At 44.8% G+C, this 24,564-nt stretch overlaps 3 protein-coding genes across 3 annotated transcripts; 1 reads left to right on the top strand and 2 right to left on the bottom strand.

Annotated features, from left to right (window-relative positions):
* Nucleotides 1-292: 292 nt before the first annotated feature.
* Nucleotides 293-7,316, top strand: c15h6orf136 (chromosome 15 C6orf136 homolog). The gene is made up of 7 exons (XM_066723693.1): nt 293-530; nt 2,686-3,133; nt 3,249-3,899; nt 5,001-5,089; nt 5,171-5,371; nt 5,862-5,931; nt 6,088-7,316. Exons 2-7 carry the CDS (start codon nt 2,996-2,998, stop codon nt 6,241-6,243), a joined length of 1,305 nt encoding a protein of 434 aa, XP_066579790.1. The 5' UTR covers nt 293-530; nt 2,686-2,995; the 3' UTR covers nt 6,244-7,316.
* A 364-nt stretch (nt 7,317-7,680) lies between these two features.
* Nucleotides 7,681-12,831, bottom strand: LOC136771402 (uncharacterized). The gene is made up of 4 exons (XM_066723694.1): nt 12,767-12,831; nt 12,066-12,398; nt 10,982-11,272; nt 7,681-9,371 (listed from the first exon to the last, which is right to left on the bottom strand). The coding sequence occupies exons 1-4, from the start codon at nt 12,813-12,815 to the stop codon at nt 9,223-9,225; spliced, it is 822 nt and encodes a 273-aa protein (XP_066579791.1). The 5' UTR covers nt 12,816-12,831; the 3' UTR covers nt 7,681-9,222.
* Nucleotides 12,832-19,028: 6,197 nt separating this feature from the next.
* On the bottom strand, nt 19,029-22,726 carry LOC136772076 (RLA class I histocompatibility antigen, alpha chain 11/11-like). Its single transcript, XM_066724769.1, has 7 exons — nt 22,554-22,726; nt 22,498-22,502; nt 21,877-21,968; nt 20,285-20,585; nt 20,040-20,156; nt 19,228-19,281; nt 19,029-19,096 (listed from the first exon to the last, which is right to left on the bottom strand). The coding sequence occupies exons 1-7, from the start codon at nt 22,724-22,726 to the stop codon at nt 19,029-19,031; spliced, it is 810 nt and encodes a 269-aa protein (XP_066580866.1).
* Between the last annotated feature and the right edge of the window lie 1,838 nt (nt 22,727-24,564).

The raw sequence follows: 24,564 nt of genomic DNA, 5'->3' as shown, positions 1-24,564 counted from the left end.
CATTAGGTAGACTTTAATTTCCACAGACCGGCAAATTTCGTAATCCCTACTATTGAGGAGGCTCACTAAGATGTGAGACTTAACACTTTTTAGCCTTGCACTATTTATGCACCAGGGCAATCCTTACAAACAAACATAAAACAAAAACAACTGTGCAAATAATAAAAACTACAGCACCCAGAAGCAACACCACATGCGTCATAGGCGCGCCCAATTACAGCCAATCAGCGCTTAGCTGTTGTGCGGGCGGGGAGGGGGCGTGGCTTTCTGGAAACATCCAGACGCCTGCGCACTGCGGCAGAGCCGACAAGGGCAAAGGAAGTGAGCAGTGTCACATTTTATAGCGAGGCACAGCGGGTTTACAGCGTTTTATATGTGCATTTATTTTAACCTGAAACACAACGGTCATATCCTAAACCTCAACTTCTAATTGATTAGCCCGCTGATCATTAAGTTTGCAAATACGTTCAGGCCGCTGAACACTACACACGTCTGACACATAAGGAAATTAGCGGCTGTACACATCTCGGGTACGTACTTGTTTATATGCTTGAACTGTGTCTCCCTCACGTCTGTATGCAGGAGTGTATTGCAGTGGCCATTGCAGGCGTGTGTGTCAGTGTAAGAGAGAGAGTCCGAGGTTGACTTGCGCTGCAGGGTGCTGTATATCAGGTTGTATAATCGCCGGGTGTGCAGACTCCTCTCTGACACACCGGCTGTGTCAGGCGGTCTGGGGGCAGGCAGACTGTGTAGCCCGTGTGTTGACTGTCATTGAAAGGGTGATCCTTCTGGTTAGGGTAATTACTGTGTGTGTGATAGAGGGACAAAGGCACCGAGAGACAGGGAGAGTTCTGTATTTTACCACAGGCTTTAATGAATGCTTGGGCTGTTTAAAAATGATGCATTTTATTATTTTAAATGGATAATAATAATAATTGTAAGCATAAGCGTAATTAATAGTGCTTGATTGCATGCCAAGGGGGCTGTAGCAGCAAAGTAGGTTTAGCTTGGGCTATCCACACAGACTCCATCAAAGAAATACAGCATTTATTCCACAGATAAGTATTTACAGGTTTTTGATCTTAATAAGAAGAAAGTGATTTAATAAATTAAGGAAGCAGTTGAACCGCAAGGCTCCATAGCTAAACTAACTGAATATAAGTGACAGTTAATTTAAATATATACATATACACTCACCTAAAGGATTATTAGGAACACCTGTTCAATTTCTCAGTAATGCAATTATCTAACCAACCAATCACATGGCAGTTGCTTCAATGCATTTAGGGGTGTGGTCTTGGTCAAGACAATCTCCTGAACTCCAAACTGAATGTCTGAATGGGAAAGAAAGGTGATTTAAGCAATTTTGAGCGTGGCATGGTTGTTGGTGCCATACGGGCCGGTCTGAGTATTTCACAATCTGCTCAGTTACTGGGATTTTCACGCACAACCATTTCTAGGGTTTACAAAGAATGGTGTGAAAAGGGAAAAACATCCAGTATGCGGCAGTCCTGTGGGCGGAAATACCATGTTGATGCTAGAGGTCAGAGGAGAATGGGCCGACTGATTCAAGCTGATAGAAGAGCAACTTTGACTGAAATAACCACTCGTTACAACCGAGGTATGCAGCAAAGCATTTGTGAAGCCACAAGACGTACAACCTTGAGGCGGATGGGCTACAACAGCAGAAGACCCCACCGGGTACCACTCATCTCCACTACAAATAGGAAAAAGAGGCTACAATTTGCACAAGCTCACCAAAATTGGACAGTTGAAGACTGGAAAAATGTTGCCTGGTCTGATGAGTCTCGATTTCTGTTGAGACATTCAGATGGTAGAGTCAGAATTTGGCGTAAACAGAATGAGAACATGGATCCATCATGCCTTGTTACCACTGTGCAGGCTGGTGGTGGTGGTGTAATGGTGTGGGGGATGTTTTCTTGGCACACTTTAGGACCCTTAGTGCCAATTGGGCATCGTTTAAATGCCACGGCCTACCTGAGCATTGTTTCTGACCATGTCCATCCCTTTATGACCACCATGTACCCATCCTCTGATGGCTACTTCCAGCAGGATAATGCAGCATGTCACAAAGGTCGAATCATTTCAAATTGGTTTCTTGAACATGACAATGAGTTCACTGTACTAAACTGGCCCCCACAGTCACCAGATCTCAACCCAATAGAGCATCTTTGGGATGTGGTGGAACGGGAGCTTCGTGCCCTGGATGTGCATCCCACAAATCTCCATCAACTGCAAGATGCTATCCTATCAATATGGGCCAACATTTCTAAAGAATGCTTTCAGCACCTTGTTGAATCAATGCCACGTAGAATTAAGGCAGTTCTGAAGGCGAAAGGGGGTCAAACACAGTATTAGTATGGTGTTCCTAATAATCCTTTAGGTGAGTGTATAAGGTACAAGCCATGGAAAGTACTTAAAGCTTTCTTTCTTAAAATACAGTACAATTAATTTAAATTCGTAACAGACAAATACAGAATATAAAATATATTCTAAATAATAACACAGGCAAATAAACAAATTGGCTCTTTGTTTAAGAGTGCCATCATATTTATCCCTGCTGTGGTACCATGGGGTCTCTGTGACCCCACCCCAATGGTACTGTCAATGTAACTTTTTTCATGGTACCAGAGCAGGGTTAATCTTTCTCTTTGTTTTTTTCAGATCACTTCGGTATCTGGGAAGTTAAGGAGAGAAGAAGGAAGAAGGAGTTAATTTAATTGCTGCCACCCCTTTCCCTGCCTGACCACCACACATCCACACGAGACCAGCACCACACCTGGGGGAGAGGAGGAGGAGGGAGAGGGGATAGAGCGTGCCATCCCCTCTCCTCTGTGCAGTTCAGTCCACAGCGAGGGAGACCCTTCCTCTGAAGTTCACAGAGTGGCATGACCAGCTCTTGATTGACAGCTGCTGGGAAGAATCCTGTGGCTAGGATAACCCCGCCCCCCCGCCTCTTCTCTACCTGGGCCGAATGGCTGTTTGCCGGAGGGGCGTGGCTCTGCGGGGATGGGTGGTGGTAGCTGGGGCAGGGGGTGCCCCGGCTGTCCGCTGTGGGCGCAGTCAGTGTTGCCCGAGGGTGGAGGGAAACCAGCTGTGGAGTCTGACCCAGGTAAGGTGATATATTTTCAACCAATCAGCCAGCCAATGCTCATGTGGTGATTACATATGAAAAGCTTTTAGCAACTGAAACACTTCCTCCTGTCTCCCTCTTTATTCGTCTCCAGAGACCTGATTGGTGGTACAGCAGTCATGCTCGCCCAATTAGCAGCCTGCCCTGGGCCATGTCCACGCCCACCTGCCTGCGCTACCAAACCGCCAACCAACTGAAGCTGGAGCCCTACCCTCGCGGCGGAGAGCCAATCAGACCTCAGACCTGCCGAGAAGCCCTTGCCCGACTGGACCCCAACGAGACTGTCAGCCTCTGCCTGCTCCTGGGGGGCAGGGAGTGTGAGGGGCAGCGCACCCTGGTGGAGGTGCCCCTGTGTGGGCTGGCGGGGCTGGGTGAGCTCCTGGCTTCGGGAGCGGTCAGGCCGGAGGAGCTGTCGCTGCGGCAGCTGGTGGGCACGGTCACCACCGTCGACGGAGCGCGGGAGGACGACATCACCGTGACGGCCGTGCCGGTGGAGGGGAAGGTGGGGGATTCGTTCAGGAGCCTGTTCTGGCAGGAGAGCTGCCCAGCCCCCTTCATGGGGGGGTCCCGGTTCTACTGCTTCCACTCTCCCGAGGTGCAGCCCTTTCTCCTGGGCTTCAGGGACAGCTCTGGGCGGGGGAATGAACTGAGACTGCAGGCCTCGGCCCCCACCTCCCCGGGGGGCCGCAGGGACAGGGAGATGGAGGAGAAGTTGGCCCTGATGTACGATCGGCTGCGCGGAGAGGTGAGGGAGAGAGGGGAGCGGGAATGGGGGGGACAGGGTGCAGGTAACCGGTCCAGTTCAAACATCCCAAGGACGATGTGAGGAGACGGGTAGGAGTATAAGTGGGAACACTCTCCTCTGTTCATTGAAAACAATGGCTGTGGATTGTGTTTACATCTGCTGCACAAGTCATGACAGTGGAGCTCCTTTCATGACTTATTTAAGGCGGTCACAACTTACAAATTGAACACAAAACAGCACCACTTTAAAAATGAAGCAGGGGCCCAAAGCAGGAGGTCACACTGCAGTGCAGCTGTGCCTCCTTAAAAGAAGTCCTGACACAGCGCATACTGTCACGACCTCTTACAAGCATGGAAACTCCAGGCAGCTTTGACTGGCAGTGGAGGGGTGGAGGGGGGTACATCTCTCCATTACTTTCATTGATCGCAATGCTTTAGACATCACTGGGAACCAACACCTTCAAAACTCTTCTGTCTCATCAGGTTCAGAGTTCCCTCACTGAACATGGCCTGATTGGGTTGGGTTAGACTGGGCTAGACTGGACTGGGCTGAGCTAGGCTGGTCAGCGTTTGACTAGATCTGGCTGAACTGGAGTGGATTGGGTTTGACTGAGGTGGAAATTAATTGAACAATCGGACACTTGCTTCTCCAGCCTTTAGACTGTGGTTATTGGGGCAACAGAACTGGGGTAGGGAGGAGCTGCTGACCCCCACACTGTGCCCTTCTGTTCACTGCTCCCTCTAGTGATCAGCTGGCAGACATCAGTCCCCACCTAATGCTGCTCTGTTTGGATATAAGCAGCTGCCTCAAGTCTATATCTAACGGTCTCTGTTACTGTCTGTCTCAAAATCTGTCTGCCTGTTCCTCTGTCTTTGTCCATCTGTCTGATTTATCCTTGTCTCTCTCTGCTCTGCTCTGTCACTCCCACATTTCACTGTGTCTGACTGTAGTCCGCCTGCAAAAGACATACCAATAATAAGGAACAAACAAACCCCATGCACTGGCCCCAGACTTGTGCCCCCCCTCCACCAGTACTGCCTGCTGATGGTGCTAAAAGCTCTTGTCTGTCTGTCTGTCTGTCTGTCTGTCTGTCTGTCCCAGCTGCCCAACTTCTTCCTGAAGACCCATGACTACAGCATCTACTCTCAGGACATGGAGTTCATCAACAGCTTCTTCCACACCAAGACCAGGTGAGCTGCCTGTCTGTCATCTGCTGTCCCTCTCTACTGTACTGCCTGTCCTGACTCTGACCCCCGTCCCCTCCGTCCCAGGGGCCGCGTGCTGTACCAGCTGTCCCTGGCGCTGTGCAGGATGGTGTGTGTGCTGTACTTCACGGAGGTGCGCATGGAGGTGCTGAAGCTGACGCAGCACAGCGAGGACCTGAGCGTCCGGGCGCGGTGGAGGATAAGGGGGCTGCCACTGCACTTGCTGCTGCTACGCTTCTACAGGAGGGACAAGAGGGAGCTGTACAGGTACACACTGCCTCTACTGTTGTACACTGTGCTGTACAGGTACACACTGCCTCTACTGTCGTACACTGTGCTGTACAGGTACACACTGCCTCTACTGTCATACACTGTGCTGTACAGGTACGCACTGCCTCTACTGTCATACGCTGTACAGGTACGCACTGCCTCTACTGTCATACGCTGTACAGGTACGCACTGCCTCTACTGTCATACGCTGTACAGGTACGCACTGCCTCTACTGTCATATGCTGTACAGATACGCACTGCCTCTACTGTCATATGCTGTACAGGTACACACTGCCTCTACTGTCATACACTGTACAGGGGTGCATTCACCGCACTGTACAGGTGTGCACTGACTCTACTGTCGTATGCAGTAATATATTTGACAGGGATACACTGCAGTGTAGTGTCAATGATCAGTGTCCTTTTGTCCCTGTGTGCGTGTCTCTGTCTCTGTCTCTCACTGTGTCTCTCTCTCCCTCTCTCTCAGGACATACGATGCATTCTCAACCTTCTACCTGGGAGCAGATGGACTCATACATTGTCACCGAGTGGACAAGGTGACCCATAAAATATACACACACGTACACCTTAATACACACACTTTCTGACACTCACTCACACACACTCTTCCTCTCCCTCTGCTGGTGCCGTGTTGCTGTCTAGTCTGCCAGTCAGTGTGGATGACCCACCCTCCCTTCTCTCTCTCTCTCCAGGTGATGCCAGCCCAGCCGCCCCTCCCCAGGCTGAAGGCCGTGCTGGCGGGGGCTCTGGTGGCTCTGGGCCTGCAGGAACAGCGTCCCCCCGCCCTCAACCTGCTGCCCCTGCTGCTCAGCCAGCTGGTCCTGCGGCTGGGAAGGGGGCACTGCTGAGAGAGAGCGAGAGAGACGAGGGGGAGAGGTCAACACCGTGGTGCTGCACACTCCCGAGCAGAGCAGGGCTGACCAGGGTGACCTCTGACCCTGGAGCTGCACCTCAGAGCTGCACAGACACTCTTACGGGAGACTGCAAGACTGGGAGTGGATCAACTGGGAGACTCTGACTCACTCCTGTCTCTCTCCCTCCCTCCCTCCCTCCCTCTCTCTTTCTCTGACTCCCTCCCTCTCTAAATACTCTTTCCCCTTACTATTTCTCCCTCGCTCACTCTGTCACTATAAGTGCATCAGCTGTAACGTATAGCTGGTGTCTCTCTCTCTCTCTCTCTCTCTCTCTCATATAGGGGCACATACAGACACACACACTTGGACAGACTCTTAACCCCAAAATGTCTCCCTACCAACAGCTAACCAGTCCAGCATATAAGATGGAAGAAGTATGTAAGGATCCCAGAGAGACTGTTATCTTTATGATATCCCTCCTGTCCTTCTGTGTTCATGTCTGTCTGTCTGTCTGTAAGATGGTGCTGCTGGTCATAAGAACTGTTAAAAAGCAGACTAACTGCAACATGTGAAACAAAGTGCGATATTGATATTAATATATCTTCCCCCTGTATATTCAAAGTCCAGTTTGGTTTGTTCTGTTTTTCATCTTTTAAATTCAATTCTGATGGGTTGATTGAAGAGCTGAGATGTGGGAGGGTGGGTGAAGTGGAGAGGGATTAGGAGTGGCTAGTAGTGGTTAGAGTTGAAAGAGAAGGGGAGGGAGGATCTGTTGGTCAGAGCTGAGAGACGTGGAGTGACGTTGTACAGCCTGAATCCAAAACTAGTGCACTCCATAAAGCAATGGCCCCGATCAAGGGTCTGAAGGTGGGGTGCGTTCCACTGCCGGGTCACCGGGGGCCAGAGTCTCTGGGCCTTTGCACGCTCACCGCACTGTAAATACGGCACGCTTGACTGGACCACCGCACCGCGCTGCTCGGCAGCTTCTCGGCTTCTGTGGGTTGCTCTTAATTTAACACTCGCTGGGTTTAGCTTTGTGTGTGTGAATAAAGAAATGTTCGACCATGCCTCCTCCGCTCTCCTGGTTTGTTTGCACGGTGTGCCGATGTGGCTCTGAGAAGTTTCCACCACACACCCACACATCACGCATTGAGACTCTCACACACACACACATGCATAACATACTGAGACTGCTGCCATCAGTGACCCTTGCGTTTCAGCTGTGTTGGTGTCCAAGTTATGTCATTTCATCCTCACTTTTACCCACACACCCTAATGCTTCAACTCTAATAAACTCTTGTTATTAGTACAATTTGGGCCGTTTATTGATGGTTGTGTTTAGGTCACTGTAGTTGGACCGATAGGAGCATTCACAGCTATCAGTATTAATAAAGGTCATTATTGTATCCTTATCACTGCCCCTGTCAGAGAATCAGCATGGTTAATAGTGGGAGTTTCACTTACTCCCCCCACCCTGGAGAAAAAACAACCCAATGTCTGGGACACTAATTTGGGAAGCAGAGGACAGAGTAGCACAAAATAAAAGTTATCTTAGTTTTCCTTTTAAAATAAATTAAACTTTATTAAAACATATAATTCCAGTCCCTAGTTCCCCAGCCCAGAATAAATCCCAGACACAAATCCTGTTTTTTAAAGAAATACTGTGACACAGTGGGGGGGTTGTACAAGCGAGATGTAGGCAGGGGTTGTGAGCACAGGACACCGAGCTCAAGGAAAGGCAGCTCTAAGACCTAGCTCTTCTTTGAGCCCTATCTGCACTTGATATACACATAAATACATGCAATGTATGTGTATATGTGTGTGTATATATATAAGTAGTTTTACTTTGGCTTCCTTTCTTTCTTTTTCCTTTAAGTTTCTTAAAACAAACAGAACAATTAATTAATAAATGCATATTTATATATACACACAAACACACACATACATTGCAATAATTATGAAAAAGACAAATCTATATACATAGAAAAATACTTATAAAAATACATATTACCTTTAAACTATTGAGTTATAAAACATTATTTACAGATTTAAGACCCATCCCTCATCCCTCACAGCACAACCCCACACTGCCCCACAGTGGACACCAGGCTGTGGTGTTCATGAGCCACAGCCATTCCTGCTGCCACATCGAGTGACAAACTTCACACCTCACACAAAACATCTGTTTGTTTTTCCTGCTCACCTGTCCGCATAAGATTTTGCCAACTTTACCTGTTCTGTTGACTATTATCATTACAGATTACAACAAACACAAAGGGGAGAAGAACTTGTTGACAATCGAGACATGTCCATTTCAATACTGGTTATATTGTGTTGTGATGCGGGACAGTGCTCTGTCTGAATGCCAAATCTATTATATTCGCACCATTGTTGCAGCAAGACTGTGTAACCTATGTATAAATTTGTGTATTGCTCTGGAGAGGCCAGCTGCAGTGTAGCAGATTTTTAGAAAACATTTTCATCCGTGGCCATAGAGAGAACGGACGACGTGTGTGGTAAAGTTTGGGGTAACATCATAAGGTAACCCAGCAACCAAAGGCAGTCCTCTTGTATATGATGGCATGTTCTGTAGAAAAACTTTAGATGTGTCTTCCCGACTGGTCATCTCTGGAGCACTTCGTTGTAACTGAATAAACTATTTGGTATTATTTCAGTTAAATCGGGCCCCGAGTATTTCTTGTCCGCCTATCTGTTGAGGGAGTAAATTTCTCCCTATCAGTTGCATTCTAGATAAAGACATAAACCAGCCACGAGAAGGAGATGAAGGCCCTGGTGAAGGGGTGCAATCCCTCCACCCCACTACCTTTTATATCCACATGATTTATAATAATAATAATAACAATAATAATAATAATGTGATTATAGTTGCTAAGCAATGACCTCCATCTTCTCTTCAGCAATCACTCCTCCCTGCAGTTTGTTCAGATGTCCAGTCTTTTCCTCTGCAAACACCTACTCTCTCCGTCTGGCCAAGGTGCTCTTTTTCCATCTGTTGCACATACAGCACACAGTACCAACACCACCCACCGCCCCTGCCACAAAGCCCAGCACTGAGAAGGCAATGGAATTGGAGATTGAGGAATCCCCAGGAGAAGCCAGGTCTGACATACAGGGGGAAGAGTGAGAGAGGGATAGAGGGTGAGAGAGGATGGAGAGGGGGAATGAGTGAGAGGGTAGGATTGTGTTTTACTACAGATGAATTACAGAAGAAACACACACTCCTCAATCTCAGACCCGACAGACAAAATGCACTTTGCTTCCTGGCAGTCAATGTAAACACAGACAGGAGAACAACAAAGGGACTCTTGCCAGTTAGTTTCAGTTAGATGCAAAAACACAAACTAATCACATACTGTGTGGATTAAAATTAAATGTAATGTAAGGAATAAATTCATATTTACTGTATGGCTTTATAAACTTTTTAGGTCTCGACTTCATTCATATGTAATAAAAATACACCAATCAGCCATAACATTATGACCACCTGCCTAATATTGTGTAAGTCCCCCTTTTGCCGCCAAAACAGCCCTGACCCGTCGAGGCATGGACTCCACTAGACCCCTGAAGGTGTGCTGTGGTATCTGGCACCAAGACGTTAGGAGCAGATCCTTTAAGTCCTGTAAGATGGGAGGTGGGGCCTCCATGGATCGGACTTGTTTGTCCAGCACATCCCACAGATGCTCAATTGGATTGAGATCTGGGGAATTTGGAGGCCAAGTCAACACCTTGAATTTGTGATTCATCAGACCAGGCCACCTTCTTCCATTGCTCTGTGGTCCAGTTCTGATGCTCACATGCCCATTGTAGGCGCTTTCGGCAGTGGACAGGGGTCAGCATGGGCACCCTGACTGGTCTGCGGCTACGCAGCCCCATACGCAACAAACTGCGATGCACTGTGTGTTCTGACACCTTTCTATCAGAACCAGCATTCACTTTTTCAGCAATTTGAGCTACAGTAGCTCGTCTGTTGGATCGGACCACACGGGCCAGCCTTCGCTCCCCACATGCATCAATGAGCCTTGGCCGCCCATGACCCTGTCGCCGGTTCACCGCTTTTCCTTCCTTGGACCACTTTTGATAGGTACTGACCACTGCAGACCGGGAACAGCCCACAAGAGCTGCAGTTTTGGAGATGCTCTGACCCAGTCGTCTAGCCATCATAATTTGGCCCTTGTCAAAGTCGCTCAGATCCTTACACTTGTCCATTTTTCTTGCTTCTAACACATCAAATTTGAGGACAAAATGTTCACTTGCTGCCTAATATATCCCACCCACTGACAGGTGCCATGATAACGAGATTATCAGTGTTATTCACTTCACCTGTCAGTGGTCATAATGTTATGGCATGTATATCCAACATAGTTATTATCATTGGTGAGTAACATGAGTATAAATGTACATGGAAAAGAAGCCCCTGAGAGCTTTATAAACAGAGGTGAATCAATCATACCCGTGTAAATTATATAGGAATAATATGGAAGAATTCCTATATAAACACACGCACAATTTATGGAATCTGTTCTCAAGAAATGATAACTTTAACACTAATATTTAGCAATACATTAAATGATAATGTGCTCTGTTGAGTGCAATGCTGTTATACCCTGATCCCCCGTTCACACACAGCTTCACTACAAGACCAGCTCTCCTGCCCCGAGCCTCAGAGCATGGGCTCCTGACAGCTGCCTCTCCCGTCTCTGCGCTTACTCACCTGCCACATACACAGAGACAGTGCTGGCGTTGCGGCCGGTGCTGCAGTCCCTCACTATGTAGTTTCCCTGGTCAGCTGCTGTGAGTGAGCTCAGTGTCAGAAAGCCACTCTGCACTGACACTCTGTGCTTGTACCCGGGGCCAGGGCGGCTCACTATGCCCCTCTCCACTGCGCACACTGAGACAGAGGCCCCCTTTTCTGCAGCAGCAAACAGCACCTCCACTGGCTCTGCAGTGAACAGGGGGAGGGAGAGGGCAGTTCCAGACCGCAGGGAGAAGTATGCTGTATGAGCTGAGAGGAAATAAAGATACAGGACAGCATGAGGACACACTGTATCAAGAGGTGAGCCCTACAGTCCACACAGCACTGCTCCAGTCTGGGTCCTGTCCTATAGTCCACACAGCGCTGCTCCAGTCTGGGCCCTATCCTATAGTCCATATAGCACTTCTCCAGTCTGGGCCCTATCCTATAGTCCACACAGCACCGCTCCAGTCTGGGCCCTATAGTCCACACAGTGCTGCTCCAGTCTGTGTCATATAGTCCACACAGTGCTGCTCTGACTGGAGAAGTCTGTGTCCCAATAAAGTGCAGTCTGTGGTCCGGGAGGGGGGGTGTTGGCGATGTGATGTTCTGTGTGACGACGAAGTGTGGTCCGGGGGGGAATGGGTGCCAAAGTGTGGTTCTGGGTGCCGATGAAGAGAAGTCTGAGAGAGGGGAGTGGGGGTTTGCCCAAAGTGTGGTTCTAGGTGACAACAAAAGTGTTTGGGTTGGGGGGAGAGTGTGGCGATGTGTGGTTCTGGGTACCGGCAGAGTGCAGTCCGGGGTCGGGGGTGTTGGCGATGTTCGGTGTCTACATGGGGCAACCGGCCCACTGAGCTAATAAATTGTGCACGCACTAATGACATAGCTAATAGAAATGTAATTTTATTAAAATAGAAAAGATGAAAACCTGTCTCAGTGGTACGCGTACCAGTTTGAAAACCACTGATGGAGAGGAATGAAAAACACACACACACACACACACACACACACACACTTAGGTAAGTAAAAAATAAAAGCAAACAAACATAAAGAAGTCTATAACCTGTTATCTGTAGCCAGGAGGTGATGATGTGTTGTCCTCTGTTGTAGCACTCATACTGGCACTGGTCAGAGAAGGTGACGTTGTGGAGGGTCAGAGAGAAGTCCCCCTGTCTGACCTTCTCTCCCAAGATCTCAACTCTGCCCTTGAACGCAGTGGCGACAGCGAATGACCCATTCTTGAACTCACAGACCTTCTTTTCGGGAGTCTGCCAAAAGATGTAAGGCTCCTTCTCGCGGACCCCTGTGTGGGACGTCCCATTGCAGGGCAGTGTGACCGAGTCCCCGATCTTTGCTGATACCTCCCCTTGCTTTCTTTTCAGAGGTGGAGAGAATGCTGAGGAGAGAGAGGGGGGATAAAGCCCTCAGCAGAAGCAGTGTACTAACACAGCTATGATCAGATATTGATAAAAAATAAAAGGGAATTGACAGTTGTATTGTTGTATATAAAATGCACAGCATGTACAGCTTTATTAGCTACATTAAAATGGATAGCTACCCATTTTGTTTATGACAATGCTTTCAGAGACAAGATGCTCACTCAGAGGCTAGTGGGTTGAATGTGACTTCATCTAAAGCCAGCAAACAGTTACAATGTGCATGTTCTTAAACCAGAAGATGTACAAAAAGCAGTATAATAATAGGGCTGGGGGTGCAATGTCTTGTGCTACACCACCTTAATTTAGAAGATGGAAGCACACCCACCTATTGGGAGAGCTAGTAGCATAAGAATTAGAGGCCCATTTCTTGCCATGCCTGGGGAGCACAGCAAGCCCTGCAAAAGAACAGGGGATAAATTCTGCATTGTAACATGGCAATCAATTTAATAATAATAAAAATACATTTCAACGAAACGTACATTCAATAACGCCCTGCATATTAAATGTGCTACATCAATGTTGGGAACCCATACTGTCAAGGTTTAGTACTTTAATTCCTCAAATAACCCTTGTACCATATCTGCAACATCTGCCCTGCCATCGCAGAACAAGTATTTATTTTGTTTGACAATGGGAACCAAGTTCTCATCCCTCGACAAGTATGTGTCAGTGTACAGCCATACCTCTCATCCAAAATGTGCTCAGGATTGAGCATTGCCATGGTATACTAATGTATGTACTATGGCACATCATTTGGTACCATATTGTTCCATGGGACAATCTAAGAATGTATCATATTATAGTATACCATTGTATAACCATGTACATTGGTACAATATTGTTATTATTACTCAATTTCTTAGCAGGGTGACTTACAATTGTTACAGTATATCACCTTTTTGTATATAACATTTTATCCATTTATACAGCTGGACATTTACTGGAGCAATCTAGGTAAAGTACCTTGCTCAAGGGTACAACAGTAGTGTCCCCACCTGGGATTGGACCCTCAATCCTCCACAGTCCAAAGGCAAATGACATGGCAAAATCTGACATCTTAAGACGTACAGTATAGAATGATACATGTAATTAATTAATTACTATACTGTTTGTCTATGGTTTTATATAATGTACCGTGTTACTCTAAAAAATATCATGCTACACAACGTACCATAGATCAAAATATGCCAAGGTTATGTCAAAATTAGTACTTGTATCATGATAAACTCGCCTATAGGTGATGATGATTATGAAAATGTATGTGCTACCACAAAGTAAAAGCAGCATTAGAAAGGAATGCTTCTCCACACAAGAGGTTAATTAAATAGTTAAGTAAACCACAAAACAACATATGCCCCGTTTCCTCTGGCTGAGCGTCCGGACGCGCCGTGTTTAGTGGAGGTTAAATATCTGCTGCTGGACGCGCCGTAACATCCGTCCACTGAGGACACGAGTCACTGTCAGAAAAGAGCAGCGCTGGACTGAGACACAGGACATCAGACACATTGTGTCGGAGATATAATCTCAAGTGCCTGTGCGATCACGAAGACATTACAGGTCTATTAGGAGCATGGAGTGAAATCCACGTACAGAGACAATGACTGATACAGTTAATATCCGAGTGCATTAAAAACTCCAGTAGGGGTTGTAGCATTGTGTGGTCCGAGGTCCGGACCACACTACTGCACTGCACTGCGGCCTGGCCCGGACCAGTACGCCAGTTACTACAGTTTATTGTATAATATTCTGTCAAAGTTTACAGGAAACTACAGTAGGAAACTGCATCTGTTTAAAAAATGCGAATGTGAAAATTAAAAGTATATTTTTGTTATTAATGTTCCAGATACAGCACCTTGTCAAAAAACAACAACAAATCAAACAAAGAAAATAAATCAGATTGAAGTTGGCATGATGTCATAAATGATGGAGAACACGACGCGGTCAAAGATGAACTTAAAGAGCGGAGCTGATCTACGGCACAGCTGTGAGAGAAAATGAAACCGGCTTTTTCTACGTGTCTGGTTCAAACCCGGGTCTCTAGTACACACAACGACACCCACTGTGATTCATTCACAACAAGGCAAAGCATTTCTCAAATCTCCAACCCCGCAGCCCCCGGACCGTGAAACCAATACAAACGTCTCGCCTCTCGCTTCAATGTTACAATTGTATGCTTCCCACACTGCGTCTACACAAAACACTACCAGCACGTTACATTAATACAGACCAGTCAAACAAACGTTTTCAATTCTTGTTCAAAACAAGGAAACTTTACAAAATCGCTCATAAACTTGCCGTCATGCCGGTGGTTTCTGGTTTTGACCTGTTCGTCCTGCTTCAGTCTCTCGCCGGCGCCTCTCAGCAGATGTGCGGTTATTATTGCATTTACAATATTAATATTGATAATATTGTATCAATGCGTGTGAAAACAAGTCCAATAACGATATTTTCAGTGCTAAGCGGTTTTCCGAGGACAGCCGCACAGCAAGCGACAAACACAACTGTCTAGTTTTAATATGCAGGCTGGGCCTATATACACAACACCTTTTTCCATAGGAATCCCGAGGGTGATTGGTGTGATTGACTGTACGCACATCCCCATTAGAGCACCCCTGGGAGAACATGAGGGGGAGTATGTGAATAGGAAGTCATTTCACAGCATCGGTGTTCAGGTATTTGATCTGACACGTAGGCTAGTCTACATTATTTTGTCCTTAAAACGTCTACTTATATTCAAGACAATTAAAGACACACCAAGAGTGGATTCCCGAAATATGTGTGAATCATGCCCTCCTTTTCACTATCTCTGCCTTTTCTCTGTTTGCTGTGAACACATGAATAGTCTATTATAAGTGTAGGCTACACACCACATCTGTACTGTGTATTAATGATGAGTATTATTAATACACACCACCTGAGAGAATATTTGTATATTTCATCCGGACTTGTTGCAGGTGCGTTTCCACTGGGGCTGCAGCTGAAATGAGTGTTAGAATGAAGTTTTTCTGAACATTCATACAGGCAGCCCTACAGCCTGGGCGCTTTAAAAAGATCTTAATTCATTAACAGTGAGTAACGGGTCAATTTCAGACATGTAGCCCATGTGTAGGCTATAATTGAAGTGTCCTAATTGTTTTCACATATTTAGATAGACTATTTTACGTGTCCTTACATCTCAATCATATTACAAATAAAAGAAGAATCCGTAAGACAAAATAGAGAACATATGATACGAATTGACTGGCTTTGTTGTCGCCACGGTATTACATTTATCCGCTAGCCTTTCTTTAACCCTCATATCTGACATTATCAGCCGCATTATTCCGGGACAGTCCGGCACAGAGACACCGCGCACACACTGCGCATGCGCTGCCCAACACGCCGCTTTCCAGTTCAGTCACACCGAGTCAACTGAGCGCCATCTTAACCAGCGTCGCAGTGCGATTAACACAGTTTAACAACCAGACTACAGACGAGTCTCTGATACAACGTGAAGCTCTTTCACAGTGCACTGACCACACTCTTGAAGTAGCCACAACAGGGCACTGCCATTGAACATCAGGGCAGGTATACATGTTCTAATGCCCCCTCTTTCTCTCCTCTTGTGTTAGGGAACAGGTTTGTGCAGATGAGGAACCTGGAAGAATGATCCCTGCATGGCTTCAGTAGCCAAGAACTCCAACTGACTCTGTGTCCCAGCTCCTGTTCAGGAGTGAGTGTCCAGGTAATCTTTATTCTGGTTCAGTGGTCTTCAAAACTATGCAGCATTTCTCCAGGGCTGCTCCTGACTGCAGGGTGTTATCTGTTATGCAGCTGAATTTGTTCAGATTACCTGTGAAAACCTGCTTGACTGGATAGTTGAGAAACGGGATTGACATTCCGCCTTAGTGGTGCAGTGGGTTCAGTTGGGAGGCGTCGATGATGATTGCTTGTTATGGTTCACTGAGTTTACTGTGAAGTTACTCTCACAGAGACCCTCCTGTCAAACTCACAGGTTGCCCCTCCAGCCAGACCTGGGCTTCACCTGCTGTGTAAGGGGGGGGGACACTTCTATGAATTTGCCATCTTTCCCAGTTAGACTTCAGTGTTTGTGGAATTGTACCTGTTCCAGGCAGTGCAGTTTTGTAACTCCTGCTGAAATCTCTCCCTGATGTGGAACTCTTCTCAAACCTGATCCTGAATTCCAAGCAAATCTTCCTATGTAGGTAGAAGGGTTGGGAGCAGCTTTCACTAATGCAGTTTTTTTTTTTCTCCAGGAGACATGTCTGTTGTTTGGAGGTTCTTTGGTCGTCGCCGGATTTTTTAAAACCAAACAACTATTTTCTGCAAAAGTTGTCGCCGGAGGCTTTAGCAATGTTCTCCACCACCTTAGCCACAAACATGTTTTGGAATATAATGAATGCATGAAACTAAGATCAGCATCCTCCACATCAGCAGGTAACACTGGAAAAGCAAAAAAATAGAAAGTTGAGTCAGATGTCACTTGAAGACGCGTTTGCTATAGGGACTGCCTACGACAAGAAAAGCAAACGGTGGATCGAGATTACAAACACTATCACAATCCACCTAGCCAAAGACATGGTCCTGCTTAATACTTATTTATTTGTTTAAATATTTATGCAAGTTGTCTTTGCATGCTGTTCAGTTGTTAAAGAAGTCAAAACGTTGCATTTATAGGGGAAGGGGATTGTTTACATTGTGTAGTTGCCAGTTGGTTTACAAAATGTTTTTTTTTTGTTTGTTTGCGAAATTTACACAATAAAAAGGTTCTATATTTTGACTGCAACTGTCAGGCATTCTGATTCCTTCACTTCATTAGAATCATGAGTGCCAGCTCTTTGTAAACAACATAATTTTGTGGGGCCTTGCAAACCTGTATTAATAAAGGTGTGGAATTTTTATACAATATTCACTCATCATGACCGTAAAATAGGGCAGTCTAAGTCAATCTACTGCAGTATTTCCTCTCTCAATTAGAAAATGTGGTTAACACCCCAGTCATGCATGAAAAAAAAATACCATCATGTACAGTGAAACCAGTATAATTTCGAAAAATACCGTGATATAAATTTACCACCCAGCACTAGCCCCATGTAATGTAATGCAGTAGTTGGTTCTATGCCCGGTCAGCCCCCCACATTGGAGAACCAAAGTGAGAATGTTCCTCTCTCCACCCCATGTCTGATCTCACACCACTGCCAACCACCCCTGTCAGAGAATCGGTACAGTTAATAGTGGGGAATTTTCTTTTTAAAGAAAATGTAAACCTACTAAAAGCACAAATGGGGAAAATCACACAAAAGGGGAACAGATCACTGTTCTGTCGTTTAATTCCAGCTCCTTCACAGTGCACAGTAGTGAATAACAGTTCCCCAGCCCAGAATAGCACCTAGCACTGCTTAACATGCAAGAGGCGACTTATGATCCTAGTATAAATGTACCAAAATGAACACTTTATTAGTATTCTATAGCAGGGGTTCCCAAACCTTTCGACCCAAGTACCCCTTTGCTGCACAGAGTTTGTCTGAGTACCCCCACCGGAAAATAGCATGAGAGTGGGGGTTGCTCACAGCAAAATTGTGTGAGAACGGGGGAGGCTCACAGCATAAAACATGTTGAGCGTAGGGGGTGGAGTGCAGACAGGAAAAACTTGCGAGACTGTGTTGGGCTGTCAGTATAGTTGTCAAAAGGACTGATCGCTTGCATCCGTCATTACATTTTATTGCTTCTGCACCACAGTTTGCGAACTGCTGTTCTATAGTTAAGAAAACTAAAAATTAATTTTTAAACCCCACCTGTAATGGTCCAAGGCTACAATGGGACTCCCCAAGTTTCAGGTCTTGTCCAGCTTGGACTAGGCGTTTCTTTTTACAGCCTTTGTAATGGCTCTGCTTCTGTATCCTTCTGTATTCTGTATCCGCTGTTGCAGAGATTTCTGGATGTATCTGCTACTTTTAATCTTGATCCCTGAACTCCCAAGTCCCATGCGCTGCTCAGTACTACAATGGATATTCTGATGCAATACAAATGTCATTAACATAGCGTTATTAGTCAAATTAAATGTATATATGGTTGGTTACACTACTCTTCACATCACTCAAGTCCATTTCATTCAATTTCATTTTCTCTTACACCTGTACAATAGACAGTGTAGTACACGCATAACTATATATATGGTGTATTCACCTATACAATATACACACTGTACACACACACAATGCTGGACCTACTGATTCACACAATCCTAATTACAAACAAGTGCTCATCAACATATAAAGTCCCATTGAGGCAGCCATGTCTCCACAGGTTCATTAATAGATTAATTATTCTCATTAATCCTCACTGTGAATTGTCAATAGTTTTCTCTGTTGGCAATTTATAAATATATTTATAAATGCATTCAATTAGCTGAACTGCAAATTACATTCAATAATACACACACATACATGCACATCACACATGCTCATATCATATATATACACACACATATACAGATATATACATGACATAGTGCTTCTCTATCTTCCCACTCCTCCACTTTGATGTTCAGCTTGGAATTGTTCATAATCATACTTTTGAGTTCCTGTTTAAGATGGTGTTGAGGAGCTGTCTGAAGATGTGTTGCTTTGTCCCTCTCCCTCCCTCTCTGCTCCTCCTGTAAGACAGAGACACAGAGGTCAGAGGGGCAGCTTTGAAGTGGTGGCTCCTGGAAAGGTGACTGACACTGGTAGTCACTGTGGCCCTGGGGCCAGTCACAGACACTGTGTACAGTACACTGGTACTCACTGTGGGCAGGACTGTACTTCACAGCAGCACCAGTCCCGCAGTCCAGTCCGGGCCCTGCAGGAGAGAGGGACACAGTGGGGTCAGTGTGACTGTGTAGCAGAAGTAGACAGTGTCAGTGTTGCTCCAGTTCCTCAGTTACACTCTGCGGGAGACCCCTACGGTGCTTGAAGAACCAATATTAATGTTTTATATAAACTGTATATTGTTTTATATTAATGTTTTAAATACTAAAATATGTCAGCAGAGCCAATTGTATTAATTGTAAAGCAAGCAAATGTTAGCAAGGCTGTTTTTACAAGTGCTGACACTGCAGAAGTCACTCCCAGCATTTGCTTCATGGGTTTATGTGGCTTATCTTAAGGCTGGAGAGGTCGCATTATGGTTATTGATTAACAGTTGCTAATGATGACCATGGGACCGGACCTCTCCCAGTATATCAAAGGAAGCCGTCTGGTTTCTGCATCCCACACCATCCCCCAGGAAAAGAACCAAGAACATTACAAGGGCCAGAGACCTGACCTTGGGAACACTTCTTGGAAAGCATGTGACTGACCCTAACCACAGAACCACATGTCATGCATTGTATAAAAGCTGTAAATATCTTGCTGTTCAGGGAGATTTCGCTCAGGTGGAGAGCTTCCATGTTAGAGCCTCCTAGGTCTGAAATGTAACATAAATACATTATCCTCTGTGCTTGAAGACTTCAATTGTTTACCTGGGTTCTACAGTGCTGCACTGTACTAGTGTAGCTCCGCAGGGCCAGGGCTGTTTTTTTCCAGTTTGAAGTGTCTCAGTGTCTCCCACCCACTCACCTGCCATTTTCCTCTTCCTTCTCCAGATGAAGATGACGATGATGATGATCAGTAAGGCCAGCAGAGCCCCCATCACAGTGCCAGCGAGGAGCCCAGCGTCCAGCTCAGGCTGCAACTCTGAGGGCAAACAGGAGAGTGAGGGGCTGCTCACACACACACACACACACACACACAGACACACAGACACACACACATATACACACACACAGCTACAGTCACAGTCTTCCCCCTCTCCCCTGTCTCACCCCAGTCCATGTGCAGCTTGTTGTCCATGCTGCTGTGAGAGACCGTGCAGGAGTACTGGTGCTCTCTCTGCTCCTGTATGCTGACAGTCAGGCTCCTCCTCAGCTGGTAGGTCCCGTCTCCGTTGGGCAGCACCGTTCCCCCGCTCAGCTGCTGCTCTGGGATGGGCTGGCCGTCTCTCAGCAGGGTCACCTCAACAGCCCGGGGGTAGAAGCCAGTTGCCAGACAGACCACCTCCGCCCCCCTGGAGCCCCTGCCACCCCTGCCACCCCTGGAGAACACCCTGACTCTGGGCTTCTCTGTCTGGAGAAACAGCAGAGACTGCGGTCAAAGACGGGGCTCAGAACCTGCTGTGTTTTTCAGCTAAAGTAAGTGTATGCGGGTGTTCAAAATGTCCCTGACCTATTCTCTAACCCTAAACTTAACCATAAACATTTGGAAGACATGAAAAAGTCCCCCTAATATTTTCCCACAGATACCCCCCATTTTAATGTGTCTCCCTAATGACTGTTAAATTAATATATATATACAGTGGCTTTCAAAAGTATTCACCCACTTTGGACGTTTCCATGTGTTATTGTGTTACAACATGAAATCAGAATGGATTTAATCAGGAGTTTTCCCCACTGATCAACACAGAAAATGTCCATAATGTTAAAGTGAAAAATATAATCTGCAAATTGTTCTAAATTCATTACAAATACAAAACAGAAAATACTTGCATAAGTAATCACCTCTTTGCTCTGACACAACTGATTGAGCTGGTGAAACCAATTATCTTTAGAAGTAACGTAATTAGTTGTATGCAGTCCACCTCCAGAAAAACTACATCATGTCGAAATAACATTAATTGGAAATCTGGAATAAGGTTCTTCAAAAGCACCAATCAGGGGTAGGATATAAGAACATTTCCAAGGAATTGAATATCCCCCAGAGCACAGTAAATTATTAAGAAATGGAGAGAATATGGCACAACTGTGAATCTGCCTAGATCTGGCCGTCCTCAAAAACTGAGTGTCCGGGTGAGAAGGGCACTAGTCAGGGAGGCCACCAAGAGGCCTATGCCAATTCTAAAGGAGTTAGTCTTCCACGGCTGAGCTGGGAGACACTGTGCAGACTGCAACAATAGCCTGGGTGCTTTGCAGATTATATTTTTCACTTTGACAATATGGACATTTTCTGTGTTGATCAGTGGCAAAAACTCCTGATTACATCCATTCTGATTTCATGTTATAACACAATGACATGTGGAAAAGTCCAAAGGGGTGAATACTTTTGAGAGCCACTGTACATGCCATGGCATTCCTTAAAATTGTACGGTATACCTTGATACATGTATAGGATTATACTGGTTTTCGTGGTAACTCTAAAGTATTGTACTATATGCAATGGTGACTCTAAAGGATTTATGCACTGTACCTCTCCAAATCTTAACATTTTCATCTTGCTGAAGGAATGTCTTCAATACTTTCATACATGTGGGCTTGTATATTTCACTATATAGCACTTTATTGAACTCCACTGACTTCATGTTAGTCCATCCATTAGGATTAACTGCATTGCATATTAAAGTCTTCTGATCAAGGCGCAGCACCTCCATCCCATTGTAGGCAGTTGCATCCCAGAACTGCTCTTTTCCATCATCATCCAGTTCACAACCAGCCAGTCTCTGGTAGGTGTGAAGCCCTGAAACACACACACACCAAGTCACTACACACCATAAACATCAATATTCCCAGGATCACAAGGAAGGGAACCTAAACAGGCAGGCTATGGATTCAGTATCTCTAAGAAATCAGTACTTTTATTTGTTTCTTGTATCTAGTCTGGTGTATTTACTGTTTTGAAGTGAAAAGATGCAGTTTTGCACAGCAAAGAAATGTAGCAAAACACAGTCACAGGCATAATGTTGAGAGCAGGGGTGTAGGTTTTGTTTCAGAATTGGGGGGGGGAGTGTCCCCTAAACCAATGGAGCCGGACATATATTAACAATTTAACTTTCCTCAACTTTGGCCCTAAACCTACGCCTATAGTTGAGAAAATGTTAGATTTCCCCCCCATAAATGTATGCCCAGCTCCATAGGTTGTAGGAGAAGTGTGTCCCCTAATTCTGAAACTAAAATTACACCCCTGAACACAGTACTGTACTGTTGTATTCACAGTATTAATTAGTCTTCCTATAACAACTATTCTAGTGTTTTGTGTGTTCACTCACCTCCACTGTTATTAAAGTGCAACATGTGCTGTTGTATACGTGATTTCATTCCATACTAAAAGTTTAGAATGAGGGTGATCTTGTCTTCAATGAACTCAAGGGTGTCGGGGGCTGCACCTCTGTGCCAGTGAGAGACCATCTTGTTCAGCGTGCTGTCGTAGTACTCCATCACAACGTCATCCACCTTCATCACTACCACGTATTCGGGGAAGTGTGTGTGTCCCATCATAAGTGTGTACAAGATAGACAGCGAGTGATTGCCTGATAAACAAATGACACAACATAAAGATAATTAATTTCAGGTTTGCAGTAAAAGCTGCTGTTAGTCGTTTGGCTATAGACAGACCTATATTTTGTGTTTTTTTATACAGTGTCCAGTGAGACTTTGGGCTGATGCTTAATCTGTGGAAACAGCTCTTTGGGCATACAAGAAAACGAACCTTGTTTATCTTTATTTACTTGAAGGGAACTTGTGATTCAGCAAAACCTTGGGTGGGGGGATGACAAAGTTGAAATATTTTGGTGTATCGGATTTCAAAGTGGCAAATAGGACTTTCCCACCACTCTGATTTCTGAGCTTGCAATGTATCTGTATTTCAATTAAGCTTGAAACAATACCGTTTTTTTCAGCAATTGAAAGGTCCTGAAACAATACACTGGCTGAGAGTTTAATACATTGTAACAAAGCACTGAATTCAATGTTAAGTTTAAAAAGCAGTTTTGCATTGATCAGGATGGCATTTCTTTTCATTACAAAATGTGCAAGTTCCCATTATAATTATTTTTCTTGGTCCAAATTTTACCCAGTACTCCTCTGAGGTTTTTACACCAAAAGCAAAACCATACCAGCTGGTACATGGCTACACCAACACTTCACACAGGAACTACAAAATGGTAACAACAAAACCCCAACACATCCAACAAACACCGATATTCAATAAAACATGCAAAAACAAATGCATATGATTAAATTCCAACTAGTAAAATTCCACAGTAAAACTCTCTGAAATTCAAAGTAATGGTAGACAGTGAACCTACTATTTGAATAGAGTGTAATTTGTCAGAGACAATGGGGAAATATGGATTGAGGAGTGTGCCATACAGTGCATCCGGAAAGTATTCACAGCGCTTCACTTTTTCCACATTTTGTGTTCCAAAATGGATTAAAATCATTATTTTCCTCACAATTCTATAAACAATACCCCATAATGACAACGTGAAAGAAGTTTGTTTGAAATCTTTGCAAATGTATTAAAAATATAAAACAAAAAAAGCACATGCAACATTGATGCAACATAGCCGCATATTGCTACCGTAACTTTGTATTAAAATTAACAATATAGGCTCTGAAGGTTGACTGCTGTAAGTCTTCAGTCTTATTTTCCACAGAAATTTCAAATGAGTTTTTGTGTGTGATAGCTTGACCATGATTGGTGTATTAAAAACTAGTGTGTTTTAGTACTTAAAACCCACCTACAGTTAAGAAACTGTTATAGTAGGTTACATTAAATAAATTAACATATCTTTAATTAACAGCTACATTTTTGTCAAGACTTTAAAATCTGCTTTAGAGTTCAACGTTTATGTTATTGGTTCACCTGTATGTGTGTATGACAGTACAAATCTGACAGTAATTAAATTACTTACAAAATAAGTAAATAAACAGAGATTGTACTGTAGCTGAATTATAAAATATCTTTATTAATTTACACAAGTGTCTTAATATGTGTGTGTCTGTGAAAAATACACCTACATCGTAGACTTATCATGTTTTTTTTCTCCCCCATTACTAATTTTCTTACACCCTTACCCAGTGTGACCTAGTTGTCGCAAAATATACATATTTTAAAAGAAAGAAAATAAAATACATAAAAACTTCAGTCCTCATAATAGAAACTCTAACTAAAGTATACAGAGCCCTACCAAAGTGTCATTATTTAGAACTGTTTAAGGATTTTTTGGCACCTATTTATCAAAGTATCGATTTCAAAAATGCTTATTATGGAGAGCATAAGAACTGTTTAAGAACTGTTTGTGATTCATCAAATGTGGACTTCGCCTCCGACA

The sequence above is a fragment of the Amia ocellicauda genome, chromosome 15 (genome assembly GCF_036373705.1).
Source record: "Amia ocellicauda isolate fAmiCal2 chromosome 15, fAmiCal2.hap1, whole genome shotgun sequence".
Lineage (NCBI taxonomy): Eukaryota > Metazoa > Chordata > Actinopteri > Amiiformes > Amiidae > Amia > Amia ocellicauda.
Note: the sequence above shows the minus strand (reverse complement) of the source record. Positions and strands in the feature narration are given on the sequence as shown.

What these genes read in the sequence shown, in the direction of transcription:
- LOC136771402 (XM_066723694.1), bottom strand. Translation starts at nt 12,815, where the DNA reads ATGGCAAGAAATGGGCCTCTAATTCTTATGCTACTAGCTCTCCCAATA. An exon ending in GCTACTAGCTCTCCCAATAG is followed by an intron (nt 12,399 to 12,766) that starts GTGGGTGTGCTT and finishes CTCTCTCCTCAG; the next exon opens with CATTCTCTCCACCTCTGAAA. An exon ending in TGTCTCTGTGTATGTGGCAG is followed by an intron (nt 9,372 to 10,981) that starts GTGAGTAAGCGC and finishes CCTGTATGTCAG; the next exon opens with ACCTGGCTTCTCCTGGGGAT.
- LOC136772076 (XM_066724769.1), bottom strand. Translation starts at nt 22,726, where the DNA reads ATGATGGGACACACACACTTCCCCGAATACGTGGTAGTGATGAAGGTG. An exon ending in CAAGCTGCACATGGACTGGG is followed by an intron (nt 20,157 to 20,284) that starts GTGAGACAGGGG and finishes GTTTGCCCTCAG; the next exon opens with AGTTGCAGCCTGAGCTGGAC. An exon ending in GAAGTACAGTCCTGCCCACA is followed by an intron (nt 19,097 to 19,227) that starts GTGAGTACCAGT and finishes TCTGTCTTACAG; the next exon opens with GAGGAGCAGAGAGGGAGGGA.
- c15h6orf136 (XM_066723693.1), top strand. Translation starts at nt 2,996, where the DNA reads ATGGCTGTTTGCCGGAGGGGCGTGGCTCTGCGGGGATGGGTGGTGGTA. An exon ending in AGCTGTGGAGTCTGACCCAG is followed by an intron (nt 3,134 to 3,248) that starts GTAAGGTGATAT and finishes ATTCGTCTCCAG; the next exon opens with AGACCTGATTGGTGGTACAG. An exon ending in ATTGTCACCGAGTGGACAAG is followed by an intron (nt 5,932 to 6,087) that starts GTGACCCATAAA and finishes CTCTCTCTCCAG; the next exon opens with GTGATGCCAGCCCAGCCGCC.